This window comes from Podarcis bocagei, assembly GCF_964188305.1.
Source record: "Podarcis bocagei genome assembly, chromosome: 2".
In the NCBI taxonomy this organism is placed as follows: Eukaryota; Metazoa; Chordata; class Lepidosauria; order Squamata; family Lacertidae; genus Podarcis; species Podarcis bocagei.
This window is the reverse complement of record NC_138126.1, coordinates 26,348,041-26,372,718: the sequence shown is the minus strand read 5'-3', so window position 1 is coordinate 26,372,718 and position 24,678 is coordinate 26,348,041. Positions and strand designations below refer to the sequence as shown.

General features: G+C 41.3%; 1 protein-coding gene across 1 annotated transcript in view; it reads right to left on the bottom strand.

The window, feature by feature from the left end:
• The window catches only part of PRKAR2A (protein kinase cAMP-dependent type II regulatory subunit alpha), an 85,694-nt gene that overhangs the window by 5,143 nt on the left and 55,873 nt on the right, over positions 1–24,678 (bottom strand). The window contains exons 5-10 of the mRNA XM_081184287.1: positions 14,761–14,867; positions 10,811–10,964; positions 7,685–7,786; positions 6,783–6,857; positions 5,532–5,597; positions 2,262–2,400 (exon numbers count right to left, since the gene is read on the bottom strand). Of these exons, the coding sequence (XP_081040413.1) occupies positions 2,262–2,400; positions 5,532–5,597; positions 6,783–6,857; positions 7,685–7,786; positions 10,811–10,964; positions 14,761–14,867 (643 nt within the window). The remainder of the gene's footprint in view (positions 1–2,261; positions 2,401–5,531; positions 5,598–6,782; positions 6,858–7,684; positions 7,787–10,810; positions 10,965–14,760; positions 14,868–24,678) is intronic.

The window sequence follows — 24,678 nt, the reverse complement described above, 5'->3', positions numbered from 1 at the left end:
CTTTTATGGAAACTGTGTTAATATTGCTCTTTTAGATTTCAACTGTTTTATAATTTTATCACTGTATTGTAAACAACCCTGGAATTCTTTTTTTAACATAGCTGAGTAGGATATAAACTTACAAAATAAAAATGAAACTGAACGCCCTGTCAGATTTTGAAGCAAACTGGAAGGAACTGATTTCAACTAGGATATCCCGTGATTTAAGTATATAATTCTAGGTTGCTTTATCCCCAAAACGTAAAACACATCAAGAAATTTGGAAACCGCTTTGTTACAAAACCAACAGGTACCCATTCGTTTTGCCTTCTCTCCATTCTGCAAAGTCAGAGGATTTAATAAATGTGTTCTGGAGAACACCAGAGTTCCTTGGAAGCATTTTAAGAGATTCAAGAATATCAAGGACCCTGAATGTTGGCTTGCCTGCCACTACTGATCTTCCTGTGCAACATGAAGCCACAGGAACGCTGGTTATGTTCTAGCCGGGGGTACACCTTTATCTGAATAGGACACTAGTGAGACTCAACAGTTGTGATGTGGAGTGGCTGTGTTCAAACATAATTCTAGACCAAGGTTTAGTGCTATGTGCATGATCTGGAAGCCCAAGTGAAGTTTTAGGCTCACACACTTTCCTCTGCACAGGCAGAGGGATTTCACAAGCATTTAGTTTCAGTTTCACAGACTACTTGCTACGCCATGTGAAACAATGGTGTGGTATATCACAAACTCTAGTCTAGTTTCAAAACAAGCACACTCTAAACTGTGGGTTATGAAACTGTTGAGTTTAAATAATCAGTTTGTGATAAACCACAATCTCTGGATTTGCTTAGAAGTTACAATTCTTGATTTTAAATGACAGCTCACTTCCTCTTGAGCAGATAATAAAGTTTCAAGGGAACTTTCTAAATACTGATATCCTTAGATAACTCTGTTGGTTAACATGACCCCTTCACTATAGGGCCTTGGGTGTCAAGTAAAGACTACCTTTTCACCTCGGCTTTTGAAAATAATTGCTCAGGTCAGGGTTATTATAAAGACCACTGAGGTTTGTATTGTTATTTTAACAAAGCTGCATTGCTGTTCATCAATATTAACTTAACTCTTTGCTTTTTATGGTTGTAAACCTGAATTTTTTTGTTTTAGCTGATTTACTATAAACTGCCCTGGGATTTTAAATTGATGGCTGGTTTAAAATAATAAATAATATAATGTTGGAAAGGAATTACAGAGTGTTCATTCCATCTACGACTGACTTGGTTCACTCACAAGTCAGCATATTTGTCCATAAAACTGAAGTCCATTCACTGCCTCCTATTATGGAAACGAATGTAGTCATTCACCCAAGAGTGACGAATCAGGAAACTTTAATTTTACTAGGCATCACTGACTGAACTTCCAAGTTACCGTCTTGGATGAAGAAATCAAGGCCTCAAGTTCACTTCGGATTCAAATTATGTAAACAGGCCTAAACACAGGTACTTGCCAAGGAAAGAAAACAAGTCCTTGGAAACAAATCATTGCATAGCACATCTCCTTTTGCTAGCAATCTTCTAACCAGCTGGGATCACCAAAAGCTATGCAGTGGGTCAACTCAAACATCACAATTATAACATATCGGACCCTTTAAGAAAGATGCTGACATTTTTTCAAGATTTTCTTCACAGGGAAAACAGCTAGAAACTCAATGGAACTGATTTTCTCACTGGTGGTGCTAAGGTATTTTATTCTTTGAACCGCCCTGGAATCTCTTGATGAAGGGCGGTATATAAATTTAATAAATAGTAAGTGGGTGCCGCTGTGGGTTAAACCACAGAGTCTAGGGCTTGCCGATCAGAAGGTGGGCGATTCGAATCCCCACGACGGAGTGAGCTCCCGTTGCTTGGTTCCTGCTCCTGCCAACATAGCAGTTCGAAAGCATGAAGTGCAAGTAGATAAATAGGTACCACTCCAGCGGGAAGATAAACGGCACCTTCGTGCGCTGCTCTGGTTCACCAGAAGCGGCTTAGTCATGCTGCCACATGTCCCGGAAGCTGTACGCCGGCTCCCTTGGCCAATAAAGCAAGATGAGCACCACAACCCCAGAGTCATCCGTGATGGGGCCTAATGATCAGGAGTCTCTTTACCTTTACCTTTAAGTAATAATAATAATGAGGTACCTGAACAAAAAGATTATGGATCCAAACAGAAGTGTAGAGGAAATGGAGCTGCTGGTGGTACTTGATCAGGAGGAACACATACAAGGAGAGAGAAAGAGTTCTTACCTAAACATTTGACCTCCCCAACTGCATAGGCAGAGGCTGCTCTGGGCTTGTTGGTAACAAGTGCAAGTTCTCCAAAATACTGTCCTTTTTCACATCGAGCAATCTCCACCTCTTGGTTTGCGTCCTTGCCTGTGACGGTCTGCATTAGAAACATTAACACTTAGAAGTGATTCTTGCTCCCCTTCAAACCCTTCTATGCAGCGACACTACTTGAGTGCCCTGCTGTCAATTCCATGGCTATCAGACTGAAGTAGCACAAGCTACAGAGCCTTTTCTGTGGTGGTGCCCTCACTGTAAAACTCTGCTCTCAAAGAAGGCTGGAAGGCAGCATGGTCTACATACATTTAAAGTTGGCACACACAGTATTTATTTCAACAGGACTCTGAGGAATGAGGTCGGTCCAGCTAGGACTCATACAATGACAACCGTTTTCTAAAAAATATTATTAAATTGATATTGAAACTATTGAGAGATTTCACTGTTAGCTAGAGGATTCTGTACAGTTATGTTTGGAGGAATTAAAGTACAACAGGTTCTCTAAGGGAAAGTGCCACTGTAAGAGGCAGGTTCTGGGTTGCACAGTAGTTCTCTCAGCTATCGCCTATCAACTTAAATCAAGGCTGACTTAACAAGAGGCTTTGACCCCTCAAAATATCTCTGCAGCTGCATAATGTGAACATGGATTTCACTCAAAAGCAATAAGCGCACTGCTGAGAAGGCAAAGCACTAAGGTATTGAAAATTGCATTTTTGTTGACTGCATTCTAATACTGCTCCATTAGGAAACATAATATATTTTGTTGATAGCCAAGGTACATTGTGACTGTCAGCATACGGTATAATTTATATGAAAAACTTTTGGCATGGTGGCCCAAAGCAGATTTAACAGTAGGAGTGGGAGATGGGTTCATGCACACCCTCTCTCCTCCTCTCTGCTGTACAAACACTTCCTCCTTTCTCTTGTCTGTAGATTACAATGCAACAATCTAAGAACACTGAGCTTTTAACAAGAGGTGTGCACAAGCCATAAGCTTTGGTCTGGACCCTGTTTCAGTGCTTCAGAAAACAGCCCAATTTAACTCAAGACCTATTTAGCGTCTGTGTGATTCAGATCTGAATTTCAAACCAGATTCAGGAAAATCATAGCTAATCACTATTTTGAGAAATTAAAAAATGTGATAAACTACTTTTTTAAACAGAATTGGATAAAAGTTGCAGGCATATTAGCTGCGCCTGGCAAGATAAAACATCGGTTAATTTCATTGTACGCAGGTTGTACACTGACAACAAAAGTATTATTATTATGCTAATTTCCACACAAATTGATCCAGAAGTTTTTGTGCTGGGTATATATAAGTTGAAAACACACACACACACACACACACACACACACCATTAAAAAAAAAATTACTAAATGAGATTACATTTGCAGGCTTGGTAGCCCCTTCTGAAGGGATAAATACTGCCAAATTTCAGAAGGGTAACTGTATGTGAACCAGCTCCATGGTTTTCTGTCACTTATAGTATATTATTTCCTTTACAATGCATCTAAATGACCAATTCACACAGGACAATTCCTATGTATTTTTAATACCATTTCAAACATAACTTTCCTTCTTATACTAAAAGTATTTCTGTAAGGTGAAACTAATTAAGAAAGCGATTTGTAGAAAATGTGCATATAAAAATGTATGCCTAGAATATGTTTTGTGACAAGAGACACATGCATGGATTGTTCACACGTAAGTGTGTATGTCTCATTCCTACACAGAGAATATTGCTGCACAAAAATGACATTCTCTATAGATTAGCCCTGAACTCTCTCCCTGGTACTGTACATTAACCTTTTGTGGTTCGAGGACCCGACCCCGGTGAAGTGAAATGAAGACACAAGGACACGTGATATATGGTTAATGGGCTAGAGAAAGGCCACAACTTTATTGGTTACAGCATTTGAAAAGGTATTGGCTTAGGCATTGGATCGAAACAGTGGGTTCTTCACCAGTAGGTGGAGCCTGTCGATGCTGATCCGACTATAGGCTCACCCCTGCTGTCACCGAGGGTCGTGCCAAGGCCTCCCGCCAAGCAGGCATCGGACGGAATACACGACCCCCAGATTCCTTTAACGGAATACCCCTAAAAAATTGAAGGCATAGGCGATGGCCACACCTAGCACTTCCACACAGCGCAACACATTATTCCAATGCCTAACCTACCCACCAATACCACAAAAAAAAGTTGTGACGATTGCTACGAGGTAGGCGAAAAAACCAATTAGCCTAGTGCCAAATGGAAAAACTCCTACCAGGCCCCCCAGCCAACCAGGGCGACCAACCTAAGGTCCATAGCAAGGCCGAAAAACCTGAGCCCTAACTCAAGGGAGTGGAGGGTGGGTGACTCGTGAGGGGCGAAGGAAGGAAGAATGAGGCCGGGCGAAGGCTGGGGCTGCAGCAAAATGCTGCTGAACACGCCCCCACCGTGGCCCCCGGTTGGATGGCCACCGAGGGGGCGTGAGCGCCAGCCAGGTGAGTGGGCAGCAGGGGGCCACGCCCCCTGCTAGCCGGAGCTCGAGCCCCGACCACAACCCCTCCCCTCCCCTTCGGGGAGGAGAGTCTTTCCCATTCAAATGCATATTAACTGCTTTATTTTAAACACATTTTCACAAATCCATTTGTGTGCAAGGTAACACGGAAGCAACAGCAATCTCTAAGTACATTTCCCCCTATAATATTAAGTCTTGAGAATTCACTAGCAAAGGCAATTCCACAACTGGAAATTATAACCAAACTAACACAGACCGTAAGCAAAGTGAATGAAGAAGAGGGAGAGCAAACCTCTTCTTCCCATGGAAAGAGATTTTTAGGCTTAATTGTTTGCTTGTTTGTTTGTTTGTTTAAAAAACAACAACAATCTAGTCTGTACTTTCTTTAAAGATACATATATAATGTCAAAGGGATTCCTTTTCGCAACAGGATAACTTAGATTTTCTTACCAATGTATGTTTCTAACTATGGCAATTCACAGCTTTAAGGCTTTGCAGTGGTCTTGCTCACAGCCTACATGAACTTTCGGCATTCTAAGAAACTGTTAATACCTTCACACAATTGCTTCCCTGCTCCACCCTCCCACCCCAATAGTAACTTTAGAGTAAAATAAGGAGCAGTTCTTATAGCAAGATTCTTGAAAATGATTGCTTTTTACTGGTCATTTTTCTTGATATTTGAATTTACTAAATTTTAACCAATCAGCACCACAGCGTATTTGGACTCACCTTGCTTTTAATCAAGATCTTTACTTCACCAGATTCTACAATGTAAAAGCTGTCTGCCTTATCACCCTGTGGAGACAAGAAGTTGTTTTCAGATTTGTTTTTGTTTTCTGAAACCCTGTTCAGCCCACTGACTTGGGTGGTGGTGCTGCAACTGCTTTATTGTTTCACTGAATAATTTCGGTTTCATAAGTTCATTAGTAACAACAAGTGGATGCCATGTGCAAATCAAATATTAGACAAGCTTAACGGTTTTGAAGTTGTTAGCTATAATAATAATAATAATAATAATAATAATAATAATAATAATAATGATAATAATAATAATAATAATAATAATAATTTATTATTTATACCCTGCCCATCTGGCTGGGTTTCCCCAGCCACTCTTTGTTTACTAAATACACATAAACATACTAAATTATCTCTCTCTGGGGCATTTTCTGATATAAATTTCCCTAAGTTGCATGGGGGGAGGGAATTCCAATTCAAAGTATCACTGGTACAAATACTGGCATCAAACCACAATTGTGCTAAGTTCTGGAGTAAGGTAAAGGTAAAGGGACCCCTGCCCATTAGGTCCAGTCGTGGCCGACTCTGGGGTTGCAGCGCGCATCTCGCTTTATTGGCTGAGGGAGCCGGCGTACAACTTCCGGATCATGTGGCTACCATGACTAAGCCGCTTCTGGCGAACCAGAGCAGCGCACGGAAATGCCGTTTAACTTCCCGCCGGAGCGGTACCTATTTATCTACTTGCACTTTGACGTGCTTTCGAACTGCTATGTTGGCAGGAGCAGGGACCGAGCAACGGGAGCTCACCCTGTCGCGGGGATTCGAACCGCCGACCTTCTGATCGGCAAATCCTAGGCTCTGTGGTTTAACCCACAGCGCCACCCGCGTCCCTAAGTTCCGGAGTAGTTCTTATAAAATGCAAACAACAGCATAGAGGGAAAATAAAAGATCCAGGTTGAATGACAAATAAGTACATCAGCAGAACCATGAAGTGCCACAGCAATACCACAGCACTTTGTTCAAGGAAAGAAGAAAGGTGCACATAAATGGCCACATTGCTTAAAACCCGAACACCAGTCACCTTAAAGGCTTATATTCATTTTACTTTCTGTATGCTGGTTTGGGTAACATAAGTAGGTATGATCAGCTAAAACAGGGAAGAACAGTTCATGCTGATAATGAAGTCAAGCTAAACCTGACATTATGAGACGAGTGTGTTGTGGAAGAACGGTGTCCACATACCTGAGCAATAATACGTTCCCCATCTTGAAACGTTTTCTCCCCTATTACATCAACAATTTTCATTCGCTCTGAAGGCTGGAACAGAAAAAGAAAATGAATCCCACCTCCCATAATCCTTCCTCCGGCATAACCTAACCAAATGCTGTAACAAGGTGATCAAAGTGTCCATATGTGGATATGTTAAACCCTTGCCACAGTATTATTTGCATAGCTTTGTCCAAAACAGCATTGCAGTTTATAGCCAATAGGCTGTTCACCCATTCACTGTTTTTGTCACCCATGCTTGCTCTCAACCCTACTTCTTCCACTGCTTCCCTTAGTTCTGACAGCTCAAAGGAAATCTGCTTCTCCATCCCTCCCCACATCATGAAACTGGACACAGCAATTGATGCCTGTTGTTGCTTCTAGTATACCTGGAAGCCAAAGAGAAACAGCAGTGACAACCACAAAAGCGCCATGTAGAGCTCTTTTGCCTTCATTTTAAATTAGTAACTAGAAAGGCAATAGGGAGAACCACGCATACAGCTCTTGGTGACAGCATTTCGTAAGCTGCCAGTTAGCTCGTCATCATTCTGAAGGTTCCATTAGCATTTCCCCATTAGAAACCCTTTAATATTGGGAAGAGAGCCACACAAAGCCTCGATAGCTCGGCAGAGTTTGTCCTGCATAATTTGTCCTTTCCTCACCTTGGGAGAATTTGCCAGACAAGTAGCAAGGCTGGCTGAAATAGTTAATGTAGGAATACAGCGTGGTTCTAAATGAGTTACTGTTACAAGTCCTATCCAAGTCTGGCAGGCTCAGCCACCCACCGAATATTTACAACACTGAAAAGTTAAGTATAGCAGTGCCCCTAAATCAATTTTAATCATTCTTTATGGGTCACCTCCAACAAAATACTTTACCTCCAGTGACTTAAGGATGGGCACTGACTCAATGAATAGTTCATATGTCTTCCTTTTCCTTGCATTGTTTTTCACGATAATTCTTCTGAATGTCACTCGATCCTTTAAGAAGCAGCATTAAAGTGTAGGTTATTTACCCTGACAACTTCTATCTGAATTAGTCAAACAAGGACCTATGTCAATTGAAACAAGGAACTCATTCCTGTAAAGTTATAATTACGTTTCAATTCTTTGTAAGAAGGGTCACATTTTTTTGCTAGTCAGGGCTCTGGTACTAGCTTTTGAAATGTCCACACAGTAATGTTAATACTGGAGAGGAAACAGGAAGAGAGAAGAGAGGGGGAAATGGCTCTTTCCTAACCTGGTTTCTCTACATGCACTTTGACTGATGCAGAGAGGATACATTCAAAAACTGCTTGTTGAAAATGAGCAAACATTTATTTAGCTCAGCTCACAAGGACCCATTAACTGCATACCAAATATGGAATTAAAATGTCCACATGAAATTTGCCAACCTTTCTGCAAATCCACATAAGGCAGTTCACAGTTTAAGATGGCAGCTTGTCATTTGATAAAAGCAATACATTAAGGAAAAGGGATAGAAAAGGAAGAGGAAATTACCGTATTTTTCGCCCTATAGGACGCACTTTTCCCCCTCCAAAAATGAAGGGGAAATCTGGGTGTGTCCTATGGGGCGAATGCAGGCTTTCGCTGAAGCTTGGAGAGCGAGGGGTCGGTGCGCACCGACCCCTCTCGTTCAGTTTCCCCGACCTGCTTTTGGGGGGGAAATAAAGGAATTTTTTCCCCCTTTATTTCCCCCCAAAAAAACTAGGTGCGTCCTATGGGACGGAGCGTCCTATGGGACAAAAAATACGGTAAATTCAGGCCCAATGTCCACTTCACAGGAGTATGCTGGGAGGAGAAAAGCCAAATGGCAAGTTATCTCAGCCACAATAATGGAGGGAGCATCACCATCTCAGATGCAGCTAGGTGGGATGGATGATGGAGACAATTTGGGGTGGGCGGGGTAAATATATATTAAGCATAAAAATCAAACAAATGAGAAACCTGCACCATGTTTATTATCTCTGCCTTAACGCCATACTGTTATTCTTTTAACATTTTTTAACGTTTTATGTACACCACTTAGAAATTCTCAATATTAAGCAATATATAAAACCCTGAAATACATAAACTCCTGAAAAGACCAGCTCAAACTTGCTTTCCTAGTTACTGATAATTACATTAAGAAAATGCACTCAAATATCATGGAACTGCAGCCCTGGAAATAAAACATAAAGGGAAATTATTCTGAAAACAGCCAGTCTCTGAAACAAAAACAACTGCTTGGATAAAGAAAAGAGTGTCTTAATATGTTTGGAAAGGAAGAATTCGTTTGCAGCTGGATATATAGCTATGTTATCTTTCCAGAAACAGTAAACTGTACACTGGGGCAAGAGAAGACAGAATCTGTAATGGCTGTGCAATAACTACAGAAAACAGTAATTCAGTTTCCCATTTTTGTCAGCTCAGGCTTGCAATGCCGCTCATGTTTAATTTCTCTAGTGTATGGCAGTGGTGGGGAGAGACTGTCATTCAAGAATGCCCCCAGGGCCTAATAAGCAGCTGTGAGACAAAGTAAGGTAATTGAGAAAGCTGCTCCAACATGATGGCAGCATTTCGAGAAAGGAAAGAGACATGGGAGAGAGAATCTCTGGGAAGCGGAAAGCAATGCAGATAATCAAGGAGAAACCTAGTTTATGTCCAAGAAACAAACATGTCGAGGGCATGGGCAGTGAAGCTGTTTTCATTTCTCTTCAACATTTTGGACACTCGTTTTTAAAATGGATTCACAAGTAACATCATGCATCTGATAAGGTATCTGGAATAAAATGCTACCTTTTGTTTTGCCCTTCTCTAATCAATAAACTCACATAGTATAACATATTTAGTATCAATTACTTAGATCGTCATTTCCAACTAACAGAAGGGAAAGTGGCGGCAAATGACCAAGCCCACAATGGAGGACGCACCTGCTTAGTGGTGTACAGAGTTTGATCAAAGCCATCCCTATCAGACGGACTTAATACTAGTTGCCATGAACCTTGGTAGATACAGCGTACATACACATAATCCATGACACTTCAAAGGGTTCTATGACGTCAGAGCAACCAAGGCAAATTATTGCAGGCAACTATGAAGTGATCCCAGATTAGCAAACTGCAGATTAGTGCCAGAAGGGAAGTTCCTCATTTTGTAAGTGTATCCCAGAAAAAGCAGCAATGCTCTCAGTCAGCTTTGGGAACCGCACTTCAGGAGCTCTTTGCACTCCCCTCTTGGGGAGAAGAGAATCTATGAAGGCATTTTCCAACTCCATATGTAGGTATACCAAAGCTGATGTGCAAGAGAGGCAGTTGTTCACTGGAACCAAATAACTGGTATATTTAATACTAGCAGGGATCTAAATAATTGCATTTCTAGTTTGACATGCCAAGGGAACTCTGGCTTTCGTTTCTTGAACAGCAGTCCCTGGTACTGCATGGCAAATAACTTTGGGAAATGAGGCTTTCAAAAGCGGTTTGCAATATGACATGGGTAAGTGTGAGCATAAAAAATAAAAATAAAAACATTTTCCACTAGGCATGGAACCAAGACTACCAAATACTCCCTTAAGCAATATCAGCCATCTTGTTTTTTACATGCTGCCTTAGGTAATTTTTGTTGGAAAGGCAAATGAGCTCAGTGAGATGAAATTAAATGAATTAGCCAGCAGTCGGTACTGTCAGTTCCCAGTCCACTTTATGTGGTAAAGAAAAGGACTGGTGTTTAGAAAACAGTCCACCAATAACGTAAAAGCTCTTACAAGGAAGTGACTATCTGGTACAGTGAGCCTTTCGTACAGAAAGCGAGTTCTCATAAATGAATTCTGTGATGCGACAGCTTAACTGCTAAATGGCAAAGGCTACAATAGATCTAATATACACAATTTTGAAAATAATAGCAAGCCCTGCCAAAACCAGGAATAGCATATAACCATTGGAGGGGGACATCTGATAAACATAATGCCTATAATAGTACAACAAACAAAATGTGAGTATTTTCCCACCCCGCCCCAAATAAACTTACCAATCCCCAAAGGGATCCTTCTGTTGTGGCAACAATTGTCGCAGCTCTAGGAGTGTTGTACATCAACGCCAGTTCCCCAAAACTGCCATGATTATCGTAGCGGCCAACACAGCGAGTTTGGCCATCTCGTGTTACAAAAATATCATACAATCCCCTAGAAAGATGGGAAAACAAACACCACGGGCATTAGACCAAATATAACACTGCTAAAAAAACTCAACTTTGGCAAGAACACAAGGAATAAAATAAGATGGTTTCCGAATCTCTCCTCTGTGGTTTGGAGAGAATATACCCTGCCAACATGTATCCTGATCTGCCCTCAAAATAACTTGGCTATTTCCTTTTCACTGTGTTAGGTCTTTATTTGGAATTCCTTTTCTCTTGCAAGTGCTATATATATATATTTATAATTTGCAAGATATTGTATATTTTTTATTTATTGCTCTCAGAATAATATTTTGAAGTAGGTCATTATTATTTCTGTTTTACAGATGAGGAAATTTAAGCAAATAAAAAAATTACTTGCTCAGAAGGCACACACTAAGTGAACAGTTGAGATGGGATAGTGATATATGCCTTAGAAGGAATATGTTAACATATCGCAGTGTCTATCAGTGATGTAGAGACTTTATTTTTTCATGAAAAAAACCTCTAAGTATGATTCATAAACTGTTTCATAAACTCTAAGTATGAATGCCAACTGCAAATGGCAGTTTCAAAGCTTTTAGTTTTTTGAAATAAAATAGATATGCAAAATTAGATCACAATCTATGCTACTAGAGAAATTTCTGATGCAAACTGAAAACTACCCTAAGCAAATTACCCTGTACTCAAATGACTGCAGTCGTCCATGAGACTTAATTTTGACCCCTAATGGTTAAATTTTCCAGTTACTTAATCATTCAAAATACTACTAATTATGATAAGGTGTTCTCTTTATCTCAAGTGCCAGTCTAGTTAACCTCTGTATGTACTATTTGAAAAAACCTGCACTGGGAGCCAATTATTTATATCCCACTATCACTCCAACTGCCAGGTTTACACACACACACACACACACACACACACACAGTTACAATGTCTTGAGATATACTGAAGAACATTTTGTAATCTGACAACCTTAAATCTGACCTGTTCCCCAAGGTACCATGCTATCCTAATAAAATACACTAGCACAGAAAGGATTATTATCTATCACTACAAAAAGAGCAATGTTACTACTGAGCCCCAGAGGATTTTGTGTCTTCAAAGGGTTTGGGGCTTAAATGAGCATGAAGTTGTCAGAGTTTATTTATTAACTAAAACTTTATTTTAGAATAGCAGTGTTCTAAACTTGAGTTGAAGCCATGTTGCAACTTCCAAGACACCTACAACAGTTTTATAGCTGGTCTAGTTCAGTGCGGCTATTGGATAATACAGAGCTTAGCATGCAACTCTCACAACTCCAAGTTAGGATTGTTGATTTCTATGTATAGAATAGAGGGAAGAAAGCATGCTATCCAACTAAGTTCAACTTGGAGTAGACACACTGAAATTAATATCTGTGCATGACTAATGTTGGATACAACCTTGATACTACAATATTGCCTTATGCTAATTGCTGAAGCTTTAATGCTAAAGACACTAATATTTTGGGAGAGCTCTACTTTAAAAGGCACTCACCCTATTGCATAAGTGACAAGCTAAACAATACCAACTAGTAACATTTTGCACACAATTTTTATTCCATGAGAGTATGAGCATGCAACGTTTTCCCTTCATAACAAAGTTAAATTTTCACACATTTTCAGCAAAATGCAAGAAAAGGAAACACGTGAAAGTTGTCATCACTGGAGAACGATACATAAATTGGCTCTTGACCAAACATGTCTTAAATGTATCACTGATTACATTTGTACATCATGCTCAACCATAATTTAGCAAGACATGCAAACCTAGAGGTTACCAGAGCAGAGACAATAGTAGTTAGGCTATCCCTGTCCAGACAGGAGTGCAGCTGGGCCACCATCTGAAGTTGATGGAAGGCGCTCCAAGCCACTGAGGCCACCTGAGCCTCAAGCAACAGCTTATTTAATTAAAACTAACCATAGTTAATTAAGGTTAGCCACAGTTTCAGTTCCAGATGACTGGCAAGTTCTGAATAATCAAACATCGAAGGAAAAGCTTCTGAGCTCCTCCTTCTGGTCATGCAAGGGGAAGAAACCCAAGGCTCACTGTGACTTCTTTCCACTTGTGCATGTTGCACTGAACGATGGCATAGTGTGGCATGCATAGACACTGTGTACTTATGATACAAAAAGCGAATCTCTATGTGGAACAAATTCTAAAACCCAGTGGCATGTGAACTAGCCAAGCAGTATTTGAGATTGATGGGACATACTAAAGTACAAGTTAATATCATTCCAGTTTATTCAATCCAGTTACAGTCATACCTTCAGGCTGAGCATTTTCGGGTTGTGCTCCACGGCTACCCGGAAGTAACGGAACGCATTACTTCTGGGTTTTGCCCCTCACGCATGCGCAGACGCTCAAAATGACGTCACGCGTGTGCACAGAAGCGGCGAATCGCGACTCGCACAGACGCAGGTTGCGTTCTCTTCAGGATGCAAACGGGGCTCCGAAATGGATCCCGTTTGCATCCAGAGGTACCAGTGTACTAGAACTCATTTTTTCAAAATTACCATATTTTTCTGTGTATGACTGTTTTTTTGCTAAAAAAAATTAGTCAAAAATTGGGGGTCGTTTTATACACTGATGGTGAAAGCACAGGGGTTCGGGCTCTGGCATGGGCGGCCTGGGCTTGTGTTCAGGCTCTGGCCCAATTTCTTAATTTGGGGTTCAAAAAAATAGGGGTCATCTTATACATGGGAGCATCTTATACACGGAAAAATATGGTACATTTTTATCTGCAAAACTCCAAAGAGGTACATCTTCAAAGTTGTTTCAAATATCTTATTCAATCTTTCAAGTATCTTATTAAATAGTTGTTCTATCTATGTGAGATTCTTATGTGCTCTTTTTAGATTTCAGATCCTTCCTTTTAACATTTTAAACTTTAAACTTTTAGCTTTTAAACATTTTATTGTATCTTTGATTTGTGCTGTAATACAGTTGGAGATTCATTTGAAGAGTTATATATATATTCCTATAGAAATGAATAAATAGATAATGCATATACAAGTCCTTGTTAAAAATCTTGTGCCATCTTAAGACTGTAGCTGAGCTGAGCTCTTAAGAGACTTTATTCCCACAGCCATTTATCCATTGGTTCATCAGTCTTATTATCATCCTTTTTCCACAGGAAACCATAAATGTTCATATTTCACTATTACCTGTAGAAGAATTAAGTAGGTGTTCATCAGTAAAACTGTCAGGATAATAATATTTAAGAGGGAACATTACATGACAGTTTTAGACACTTCAAAAATGATATAAACATATTTCATGACTAACGCACAAGCTTCACAAAAAGACCATTCTTCTTACTTGGAGATAATGTCAACATAGTTAAAGAGATAATGTATAAAATCAACTTAAGAGTTACTATAACTCTGACAAGACAACTGCCCCAAAGCTTCAATGAAGAATCAGGCTACGCACAATTAAAGTTGCTGGTGTTTTACAGTAGAAGCATTATAAATCCTATGAGTATTGTTGATGGTTAGCTAATGTAATGCGCATTTTGTACACCTACACTCAAAGGGATCTTTTGACTGCATCTGCCATTGACAATTAATGAATGAGCCATAAAATGAAGGGGGAAGTATCATCTAGGTATCATGTGTGCTTTCAACCATATCATGTTTGTAGAACCCTCTTCGCCAGTATGCATCCTGCTTAGAAAATTCCATTTCCTAGCAAGGCACTCCTAGGTACTAAATTACATTTCAGAATACCATTTTCAACTCAGATAAAAAACCAAGTCCTAAAGCAATGCTTTAGCATCTTACCGTTCAATTACATAAAAGTTGTCTCCATCATCTCCTTGGTCGATTACATGGTCCTGAGGTTGAACTTTCATTTCAAACATGGCATCAAGAACCTGTGATAGTTGCTCCTAAAAGGACAATAACGCTTGGGTGAATACATTGGCTTATTTTTATGCCCCAAATCGTCCTGTTTGTGCCTACAGTCCCATGTTCCATGTGAGGAGAAAGGTCAAGTAGCCATTGTAAATAATGGCTACTTGGAAAAATTCAAGCTTATTTGCACTTTCCAACATGGCAACTATCTCCATGAAGGGAAAATCTATCTCATGAAGCAATCCAACTATTTAACTCTGAAAGCAGACATTTATTTTAACATTTGCCGTGGGGATCAAGCAAGCAACCAACTAACTAACTCAAGGCATTTGTACTAATGCAGTTCTTATATATAAGTACATGTGGTGACCATTTTGCATGTGACCACCAACGCACAGGTCCCTTTGGACCCAGAAGAGGGCAGCACAGGGGCAGATGGGGCAGAAGAGGCTTATGCATGCTCAGCTGACATGTGTGAGGGACTAGGAACAGAGCCTGTTGCTGCCTGTATTTTCACTCAATTTGCAACACACATGTGAGGATAAGAAGTGAAGTAATCAAAGCACCTGCACACTAAATACTTTATTATTAAATGGGAGTAAGTCTTAACAGACAAAGCCAGAAAATGCTTTGTTACAAAAACCTGCTTCAAACATTATACAGTGGTACCTCAGGTTACATATGCTTCAGGTTACAGACTCTGCTAACCCAGAAATAATGCTTCAGGTTAAGAACTTTGCTTCAGGGTGAGAACAGAAATTGTGCTCTGGTGGTGCGGCAGCAGGAGGCCCCATTAGCTAAAGTGGTGCTTCAGGTTAAGTACAGTTTCAGGTTAAGTACGGACCTCCGGAACAAATTAAGTACTTAACCTGAGGTACCACTGTAGTGTAAATAGCACACAGAAAAGAATGAGAGTATAGATGGTGGGCTTCATTAACACACAGTACTTTTTATCACAGCTTGTATCTGTATTGATTCTGAAATTGTTTTAACTGGGTTGTATCCAATTAAATCATTGTACATGCAGGACTATTTTTGTGAGTGCAATGAAACTCCCCCCCCCCCCAAAAAAAAACTGCTTTGGGAGCTCCTGAAGCCAATTTGCAGGTGGCTTGGGGGTTGCACAGGGAGCAGAGAGGGAGGAGAAATTCTAGTGCACTCATGGTAGACATTTAGTTGGCTAGAACCCATTGTTTTTATATATTGTTTTAATTGTTGATGTTTTTACAGTTGAATCACTTTAAGATAGGAAGCAATTCATAAATTGAAATAAATAATTTCTACACATTTTAATCAGCTCTGAGTAGCAAGATAGAAGTGGGATTGAGGACATTACTGAAAGGATTTTTGATTCAGAGGACGGGATTCCCTTAACTGAAAAAAGGCCCCAGAGCAATATAACTTTCATTTAGTAGCTGTTATCTGGAAGTACAATATTGTGCATTACAAAATGAAATGGCACTTGCCGAACAATTACAAAAATAGTTAAGTAAAAAAAAAAAATCTCTATGAAAAATCAGGTTAAAATCAATGCAATTACCATATTATTTCTCTCAAACATGAAACAGTTGTAAGAAACTATATTTTCAACCCATAATTTTATTTAATTCATGTGAGAAACATAATCATCCATTCGCAACTTGCAAAAGTGTTTAACTGTACAGAATTAAAATACTGTGATGACACTGAGACCAATTTTATATTACATTTTATGTTCTCGAAGTTGTCATCTTAATCATCAAATAGGACACAAATATTTCTTATCATTAACATGCAGAAGCAAATCTGTTTATGTCCTAATACAACCTTCAACTTTCAATGATGCTTGCTAGGCAGTGAGCCTGCAAATACATCCTTTATTATCTTAGTGTTGACCAGCCTACTTAATAACACATATTTTCCTTTCTTCTATAGCAAGTGCTGTTTAGTGACTAAGAACCACTTTTCAGCCTGAAGGCCGCGCAAGCATTTCACTGTTACACATACACCCATCTATACTATCAGTTACTAAAATTTTGTTTGATACTGACACAAATGAACTCAGTTCTCAGATGTACCTTGTTTGCAGTATTACTGCTTTTTGAATGATTAAAGCTGAAAGTGCTACAGTAAACATTTTGAAAGCACAAGGGATTATCTCAAAGCTGCCGAAGAACCGCAAAACAAACTCTGGACCACCTTCAGTGCAAAGAGGGGGTGGGATTTGAAAGGTTTCAAACTACAGCAGTTTGGGGAGCTGACATTCAGACAAAAGGTTGTTCCTCCCTGTTCAAATCCTATCAAAGGACGTTCTAGGGCTTTCATCATACCAGGATTCCCGGTGCATGCAGCGTTTCTGAATTATCATTAAAAGGATGCAGATAGTAGCTAAGCAACCTATTAACAAAGCAAAGAAAACCTAGAGAAATAAAGGTTTCAAAAGGTTTTACAGCGCCTCTATAATCATACTTTCTAATAGCTGGCAAACAGATGGGGCAAATCAAGCTGAGTCACAGGATGGAATGAATATCTCAAGGGCTTCCATAGGTTTGCACAAGAGAATAAACTCCTCTACTTCTGATTCACCACTCCATTCATCACCATCACCACCATCATCCTCTGGCAGATGATCAGAGTCAAGGTCTTCAGGGGAAGCAAAGTGTCTGGGCAGGCACTGTGTTCCCCTATCCTGAAGTGCAGGGGCAGCAGAAACCCTGGGTTGGGAGTGAGGAGCCCTGTGTGAAGGTCACGCTCTAGGCTAGGGGTAGGCAACCTAAGGCCCAGGGGCCGGATGTGGCCCAATCGCCTTCTCAATCCGGCCCGCGGATGGTCTGGGAATCCACGTGTTTTTACATGAGTAGAATGTATGCTTTTATTTAAAATGCATCTCTGGGTTATTGGGGGGCATAGGAATTCATTCATTTCCCCCTCCCCCTCCCCGCAAAAAACCCCACCTTGACTCAGAGAGGTTTCCAGGGAATAAGGAAATTCCTCTAAGTTCAGCTGAGGACGAGCTTCCCTGTTAAGTGATCTAACTGGTGAACTGCATGCTCTCCTTCAACAGGAATAAATTGTGTTGCCCTCCTCTCTTTGCCTTGTGAGTGCTCCTAAACCAAAGCAGAGGTACAGTCACGCCCCTAATAATTGCAGAAGGACCTGATCTGCACCCCCCCAAGAGGGAGAAGGAGAGGCTGGTAAACCAGGAAGATCTGCCGTAACTGAGCTGAAAGTGGTAAATACTGCTACTGGGTGGCAGCTAGAGCTAAAACTTGAGTAGAAGCAGAGTTAGCTGTAATCATGTCTAGTTCCTTTACAGGCTGCAATTTTGCTGCTGCAATTTGCTCCTCGCAGGAACGTGTGGATTTCTTCTGTGTCTTGATCATCGTTAGCAAAAAATGCAAAGAAACTGGCTAGCCCCCCACTGAGCTAAGGTCTAGTGGTTTGAAAAGCCTTAACTGTACTGAGCAAAAGGCTGGAAGCAGGAAGGAGGTTAACTAAAAGCAGCAAAATGCAATAAAGAGTCTGAAGAGATTGTAGATAAGGAAACTAACAAATGAATTGGCCTTTAAAAATGAGTGGGAAAACACCAGAGCGCTGGATGGAGCGCTGAGAAGAACCAACAATGAGGCTAAACAGAGAAATTCAACAAGAGGTAGAAGAAACAAGGAAAGAGCCAGCCTGAAAGAAGTTTCAGGAAGAAAGAACCGCTTTCTACGACGCAAAATAAAAAACCAAAGGAGGAAGTTGCGAGGAGGAGCTAAGACAGCAACTTCCTGTTTGAATTCTTTATTTTTATAAGCTTGCACTGTTACCTATTGACCACCAGGCAGTTCCTAACCTAATTCTCAATCTAGCCACAGCTTTTGTGGGATTCTCCAGAGTACACATCCATACTCTCAGCTAACTAGTGGAACTGCTCAATTATGTAGGGTTGACATACGTCTGGAATTTCCTGGACATACCCGGAATACTGCAGTCGAAAGCAGTGTCTGGGCGGAAATCAGCTAAATGTCTGGACATATGGTAATCGCTGTCAGCAGTGTCATTTTTTCCCAATATTCCTCAAAAATCGCTCTAAAACATCCAATTTCTTAGAGGTTTTGCAAAAAAAGCTCAATAATATGGCACTCCTAAATTATGGAACAGCTTGGGTAGGTGCTACCAGGTTTGTTCCAACCACCAGTACACTTGGTTTGGTTTCTGACTTCCATGATTAAGACTTGCAAAGACACATCAGCCTGAACATTTTCAACAGGTGAAGGAGTGTGCCCCAGGCAGTACTATTTCTCGTTCCTTCTCCCAGCAAAACTACCACGCAGGCATTCTGCTGCTCAGGAAGGGAGAGGAAATCTGACAGCATCATAAATGCAGCCTCTGGTGAGAGCTAACTTGTCTCCCTTCGCTCAGCCTCACTTCTGCAAACACCTGACTATGAATTCCCCTTGCTGGAATTTAATGAATAAAGAGCAGTCACATATAATTTATGAATAACCTTGAAATTATGGCTACACTTATAAGAAGTTCAGGACAATTAAGGCTACTGAATTAAAAGACAGCTTGTTCCAGTTAGCTTAAAAAGCGGTTTCACAAAGTTGAAGCTAGAATGAAAATCATTCTTCTTGGGTGCATCATAGAACAGAGTGGCAAGAAATGGTGAAGAACACTATTGACCAAGACTGAATTGCTGTATAAACAGGAATGCCAGGGCAATATATTATCCAAACATAAATGGCAATTAAGAGCGGATTGAACTCTGTGTTTGCACAAAATGACGGAGAGATAAACAAATGCCGCCTGGATTCTTCATTTTAGAATGGTGAAACAGAAAAAAAAGCTGTCATGGCATGCTAACCTTGAAACAGGAAACTATGTTTTCGCCTTTTATCACTGCATCATTCCAAAGAATACCTACAGAAGGGTTTGCTACCTTATTGAATTCTAACCTTTCACTGCTCACTGACACTCGCTGATCCTGGACTGCCTCTATAAGTAGCACAGGCCAACCTTTCATAACCTGCCCAAGTATCAGGTTTTATACTGATTGCACTCATAGCTTCCTTGCACTCTCTTCAAGGACTGTCAGGATGTTACGAAAAATCTGAAGTGCCCAAAGTGGGTCCCCATGTAAGAGAGCAAAGCAAACGTTGGGTTTTATATATATTTGAGTGTTATGGCATTGATGGAAAATCACTAGTGTTATAGAACAGCCTTTTTTTGTAGCCTGTGGTGCCTCACTGAGAGCACAGGGGGAGAATCTCTTCATCTCCCTATCATTCTCAGGCTGAAGAAAGAGGGATATGTCAAAATCCCTCTCCCAGGCAGAGAAAACAGGAAGAGAATACTAGGGAAGAACAGATCATAAATTTTAAAAAAAAAACTTTCAAAGCAGCTCTTTCCTTTTCTTATTTATGTCACTTAAGACACCAGTACAAATGACAACTTAAATACTACCATAAATATCACTTTCCTGATGCCTTATAAGGTTATTTGCTAGTAGATGCACTGGATGAGCATCAACGCTTTGCGAGAGCTTCAGCTTTGTTCACTGTTTATCCTAGGCATAAATATCCTTCTTTGGTTGCCTGATGTGTGCAGAGTAGCAAATATTTTCTCCAAAAAGCCAACCGAAAAAATGCTTTGTGACAGAATAATGCATCAGTAATTGACTAGCAAAAATTAGCTGGTTTGCATAGTAATTTGGTCATTTGATTGGAGTGCTTTAACCTAAGGATTGATTTGCTTTTTTATTCTTTTCAATTAGTGTCCCATTATCCTATCCATTAAAAACTCTGGGAGTTCCTTAGTTAATTTATATTCAATATTTGTAAATTCCCTTAGATGACAGTGTTCAGAAAGTAGAACGATATAATATTTCTCCCTCTGCCATAAACTAGAACTTCCAGTGGAATCAAATAGCAGTAGGCTCAAGACATAAAACAAAGGACTTCGTAAGACAGTGCATAATTTAAGAAATTCACTTTCACAAAATGTCCCCAAAGACTGAACCAGCTGCTATTAGCCATGGAAGCACTATGCTGTGAGGCACCATGGCACCTACAAGCCCACAGTGGGCAAGAGTAAGATGGACTAAATAGACCTTTGGTCTGCTGTGGCATAAAATTATAGAGTTGTAGAGTTGGAAGGGACCACAAGGGTCATGTTCTCATATACTTGGTCTAAGGCTGAAGTTCTATGTACAATTTACTAGTGCTTAAGTCTACTGGACTCAAGGGGCTTACTTCTGAGTAAAAAGGCACAGGGACTGGGCTGTGGCATTCTATTTTTTTCTCTTTCTAACTAATCTATAGCAGGTGTGGGGGATCCTTCATTCTCCAGATGTTGCTGAACTGTAATGCCCATTATTCCTGATCATTGACCATGCCTGCAAGGACTGATGGGAGTTGTAGTTCAGCAAATATCTAGAGGGCCAAAGTTTCCCACTTCTGCTCTATTGAAGGACAGCCAAATTTAAATAACAATCTGACACACAGCTGTGAGGCATTTGAGAGCTTTTTTGCGGAGAAGGTCCTGTTGCTCCACCATGACCTCCCTGCCAATTTGGATACAATAAAGGAACTGGAGGCCCCTCGACTGTCCTCGGGTCCAGTATTGGACCACTTTGACCGGATATCCCCAGCCGATGTGGACAGACTCCTCCAAGCTGGAAAGCCCACCACCTGTCCTCTTGACCCGTGCCCGTCTTGGCTGATTAGAGCGTGTCCAGACGAGGTGCGGGCCCCCCTGGGGGATATCATCAATTTGTCCCTTGGCACCGGAATATTTCCAGGGGAACTGAAGGAGGCAGTGGTGCGCCCGGTCTTAAAGAAAACATCATTAGATCCCTTAGATCTATCCAATTACCGCCCGGTTTCGAATCTTCCATTCCTGGGTAATGTGATTGAGAGAGCGGTTGCTGAACAGCTTAGGAGGTTTCTGGATGAAACATCGGCTCTGGATCCATTCCAGTCTGGCTTCCGCGCTGGTCATGGGACCGAGACGGCTCTGGCCGCCCTAACAGATGATCTCCGCAGGCAGCTGGATCCAGGCAGGTCAGGGCTGCTGATTCTTCTAGACCTGTCAGCAGCCTTCGACATGGTCGATCATGAACTCCTGGACCACCGCCTTGCCGACGTGGGGATCCAGGGCACAGTCCTTCAATGGCTGCGCTCGTTTCTCTCTGGTCGGGGACAGAGGGTGGCGCTTGGGGGGGAATTGTCATCACGCCACTCCTTGGTGTGTGGAGTGCTTCAGGGTGCGATACTCTCCCCGATGCTTTTTAACATCTTTATGCGCCCCCTCGCCCAGCTTGTCCGGAGTTTTGGGCTGGGTTGCCATCAGTATGCCGATGACACCCAACTCTATCTGTTGATGGACGGCCATCCTGACTCGGCCCCAGACACACTGACCAGATGTTTGGAAGCTGTGGCTGGATGGTTACGTGGAAGCCGGTTGAAGTTAAATCCTTCGAAGACAGAGGTCCTGTGGCTGGGACGGGACGATATGGGATTGGGGGGGCAACTCCCATCTCTTGCGGGGGTGCAATTAGTGCCAGCACCATCTGTTAAGAGTTTGGGTGTAATCTTCGATACCTCCCTCTCTATGCAGGCACAGATTACAGCTATAACAAAGGCGGCATTTTTTCATCTCCGCCAAGCTAAGCAGTTGGCCCCTTATCTCTCTCGCCCTGATCTAGCCACTGTGATCCACGCGACGGTCACCTCCAGACTGGATTATTGTAACTCACTCTACGTGGGGCTGCCCTTGAGACTGACCCAGAAACTCTAGCGGGTGCAGAATGCCGCAGCGAGACTCCTTATGGAGTCTTCGCTGCGAGATCACATTCATCCAGTACTATACCAGCTGCACTGGCTCCCGGTGGAGTACAGGATCAGGTTTAAGGTGCTGGTTTTAACCTTTAAAGCCCTATACGGCCTAGGACCCTCGTACCTACGGGACCGCCTCTCCTGGTATGCCCCACAGAGGAACCTACGGTCTGCAAATAAAAACATCCTGAAGGTCCCAGGCCTCAGAGAGGTTAGGCTGGCCTCAACTAGAGCCAGGGCTTTCTCGGCTGCGGCTCCAATCTGGTGGAACGCTCTGTCACAAGAGACTAGGGCCCTGCGGGACCTGACATCTTTCCGCAGGGCCTGCAAGTCAGAGTTGTTCCACCAGGCCTTTGGTCAGGGCCCAGCCTGACTCCCTCCTCTGGCAACCTGCACAGAATTTTGCTTAACGGTTGCCATTAATTTGATTTTAATTAATTTTTATAATGAAATGTTTTTAGAATGTTGGATTATTTGATTGTTTGATTATTTGATTGTTGTTAGCCGCCCTGAGCCCGGCTTCGGCTGGGGAGGGCGGGATATAAATAAAACTTATTATTATTATTATTATTATTATTATTATTATTATTATTATTATTATATTATTATTATTATTATTATTATTATTATTATTATTATCATCATCATCATCATCATGTGGAAAAGCATGAACAGTCATATGCTAACTGAAGACTTAAAAAAAAAATACTGCGTTTGATGGGTAAGAGAAGAGCAGTTAACATTAGCTGATTTCAGGCTGATTCTCTGCATTGTGAGGTTAAAGCCAGAGAATCGTTTTCAAAAGTTTTCTTACAGATTCGTGGAGAATACCTCTTAAGACTGCAGCACCAGTGGTTACTTCCTGCTAGCAGACCAACTATTTAAAAATGTCAAAAAGAATAACAGAGTTTTGGTCTTTAACAGCTTTTGAGCAGTTTGCTAAACCTTAGAGTTGAATTTTTAGGGCAGCTGGCAGTACAGTGGTACCTCGGGTTACAAACACTTTGGGTTACAGACTCCGCTAACCCGGAAGTAGTACCTCAGGTTAAGAACTTTGCCTCAGGATGAGAACAGAAATCACGCGGCGGCAGCGCAGCGCCCCATTAGCTAAAGTGGTACCTCAAGTTAAGAATAGTTTCAGGTTAAGAACGGACCTCCAGAACAGATTAAGCTGATAACCAGAGGTACCACTGTGGCTTGAAATTACAGCAAAAAAGACCATTGGCAATGCTGCTGATAGATGTGCTGAAATGGCTCCACTGTGCCACGTTTTGTGGAATAAGTAATAAACCAATTTTATAGTACACCTACTTATACCAGATGAAAGTACAAGTTTCTAGTAGCAACAATAGAATGAACAATGCCTGAAAAGTGATTTTTCCTCTTCCCAATCTCACTTGCCAAGGAAGGACTGATACTGACCTTCAGTGAGAGTCCAAGCTGGGCCCAGGGGTAGCAGCTCATACCAAAGTAAGTGAGAAGAGGCATTTAGAGTTACTGTAGAAAGGTCTAGCTTTCCAGAACACCAGCTACCCACTCCTCCTTACAAATACAGTGGTACCTCAGGTTAAGTACTTAATTCGTTCTGGAGGTCCATACTTAACCTGAAACTGTTCTTAACCTGACGCACCACTTTAGCTAATGGAGCCTCCTGCTGCTGCCGTGCCGCCGGAGCCCGATTTCTGTTCTCATCCTGAAGCAAAGTTCTTAACCTGAAGCACTATTTCTGGGTTAGTGGAGTCTGTAACCTGAAGCATATGTAACCTGAGGTACCACTGTACTGACAATAGACAAGGCAACAGAATGCACAAGGCCTTAATACAGCAAGAGAAAAAAGGCACTGAGGTGGCTGAGGTAGGTACTTCCCCAAGTGGTACCAACACTAGGCTATCGCTATTGCCAAGGTCATTCACCTAACGACAAAGGCGCAAGAATTCTTGTGAATGTGCTGCTCTTGAGGAGGAAGAACAAGGTGAACCTCTGAGTCAACAATGATTATGTTGCAAAGAACTAACAAGATAAGACATCAAATAAAAGTAGTCAA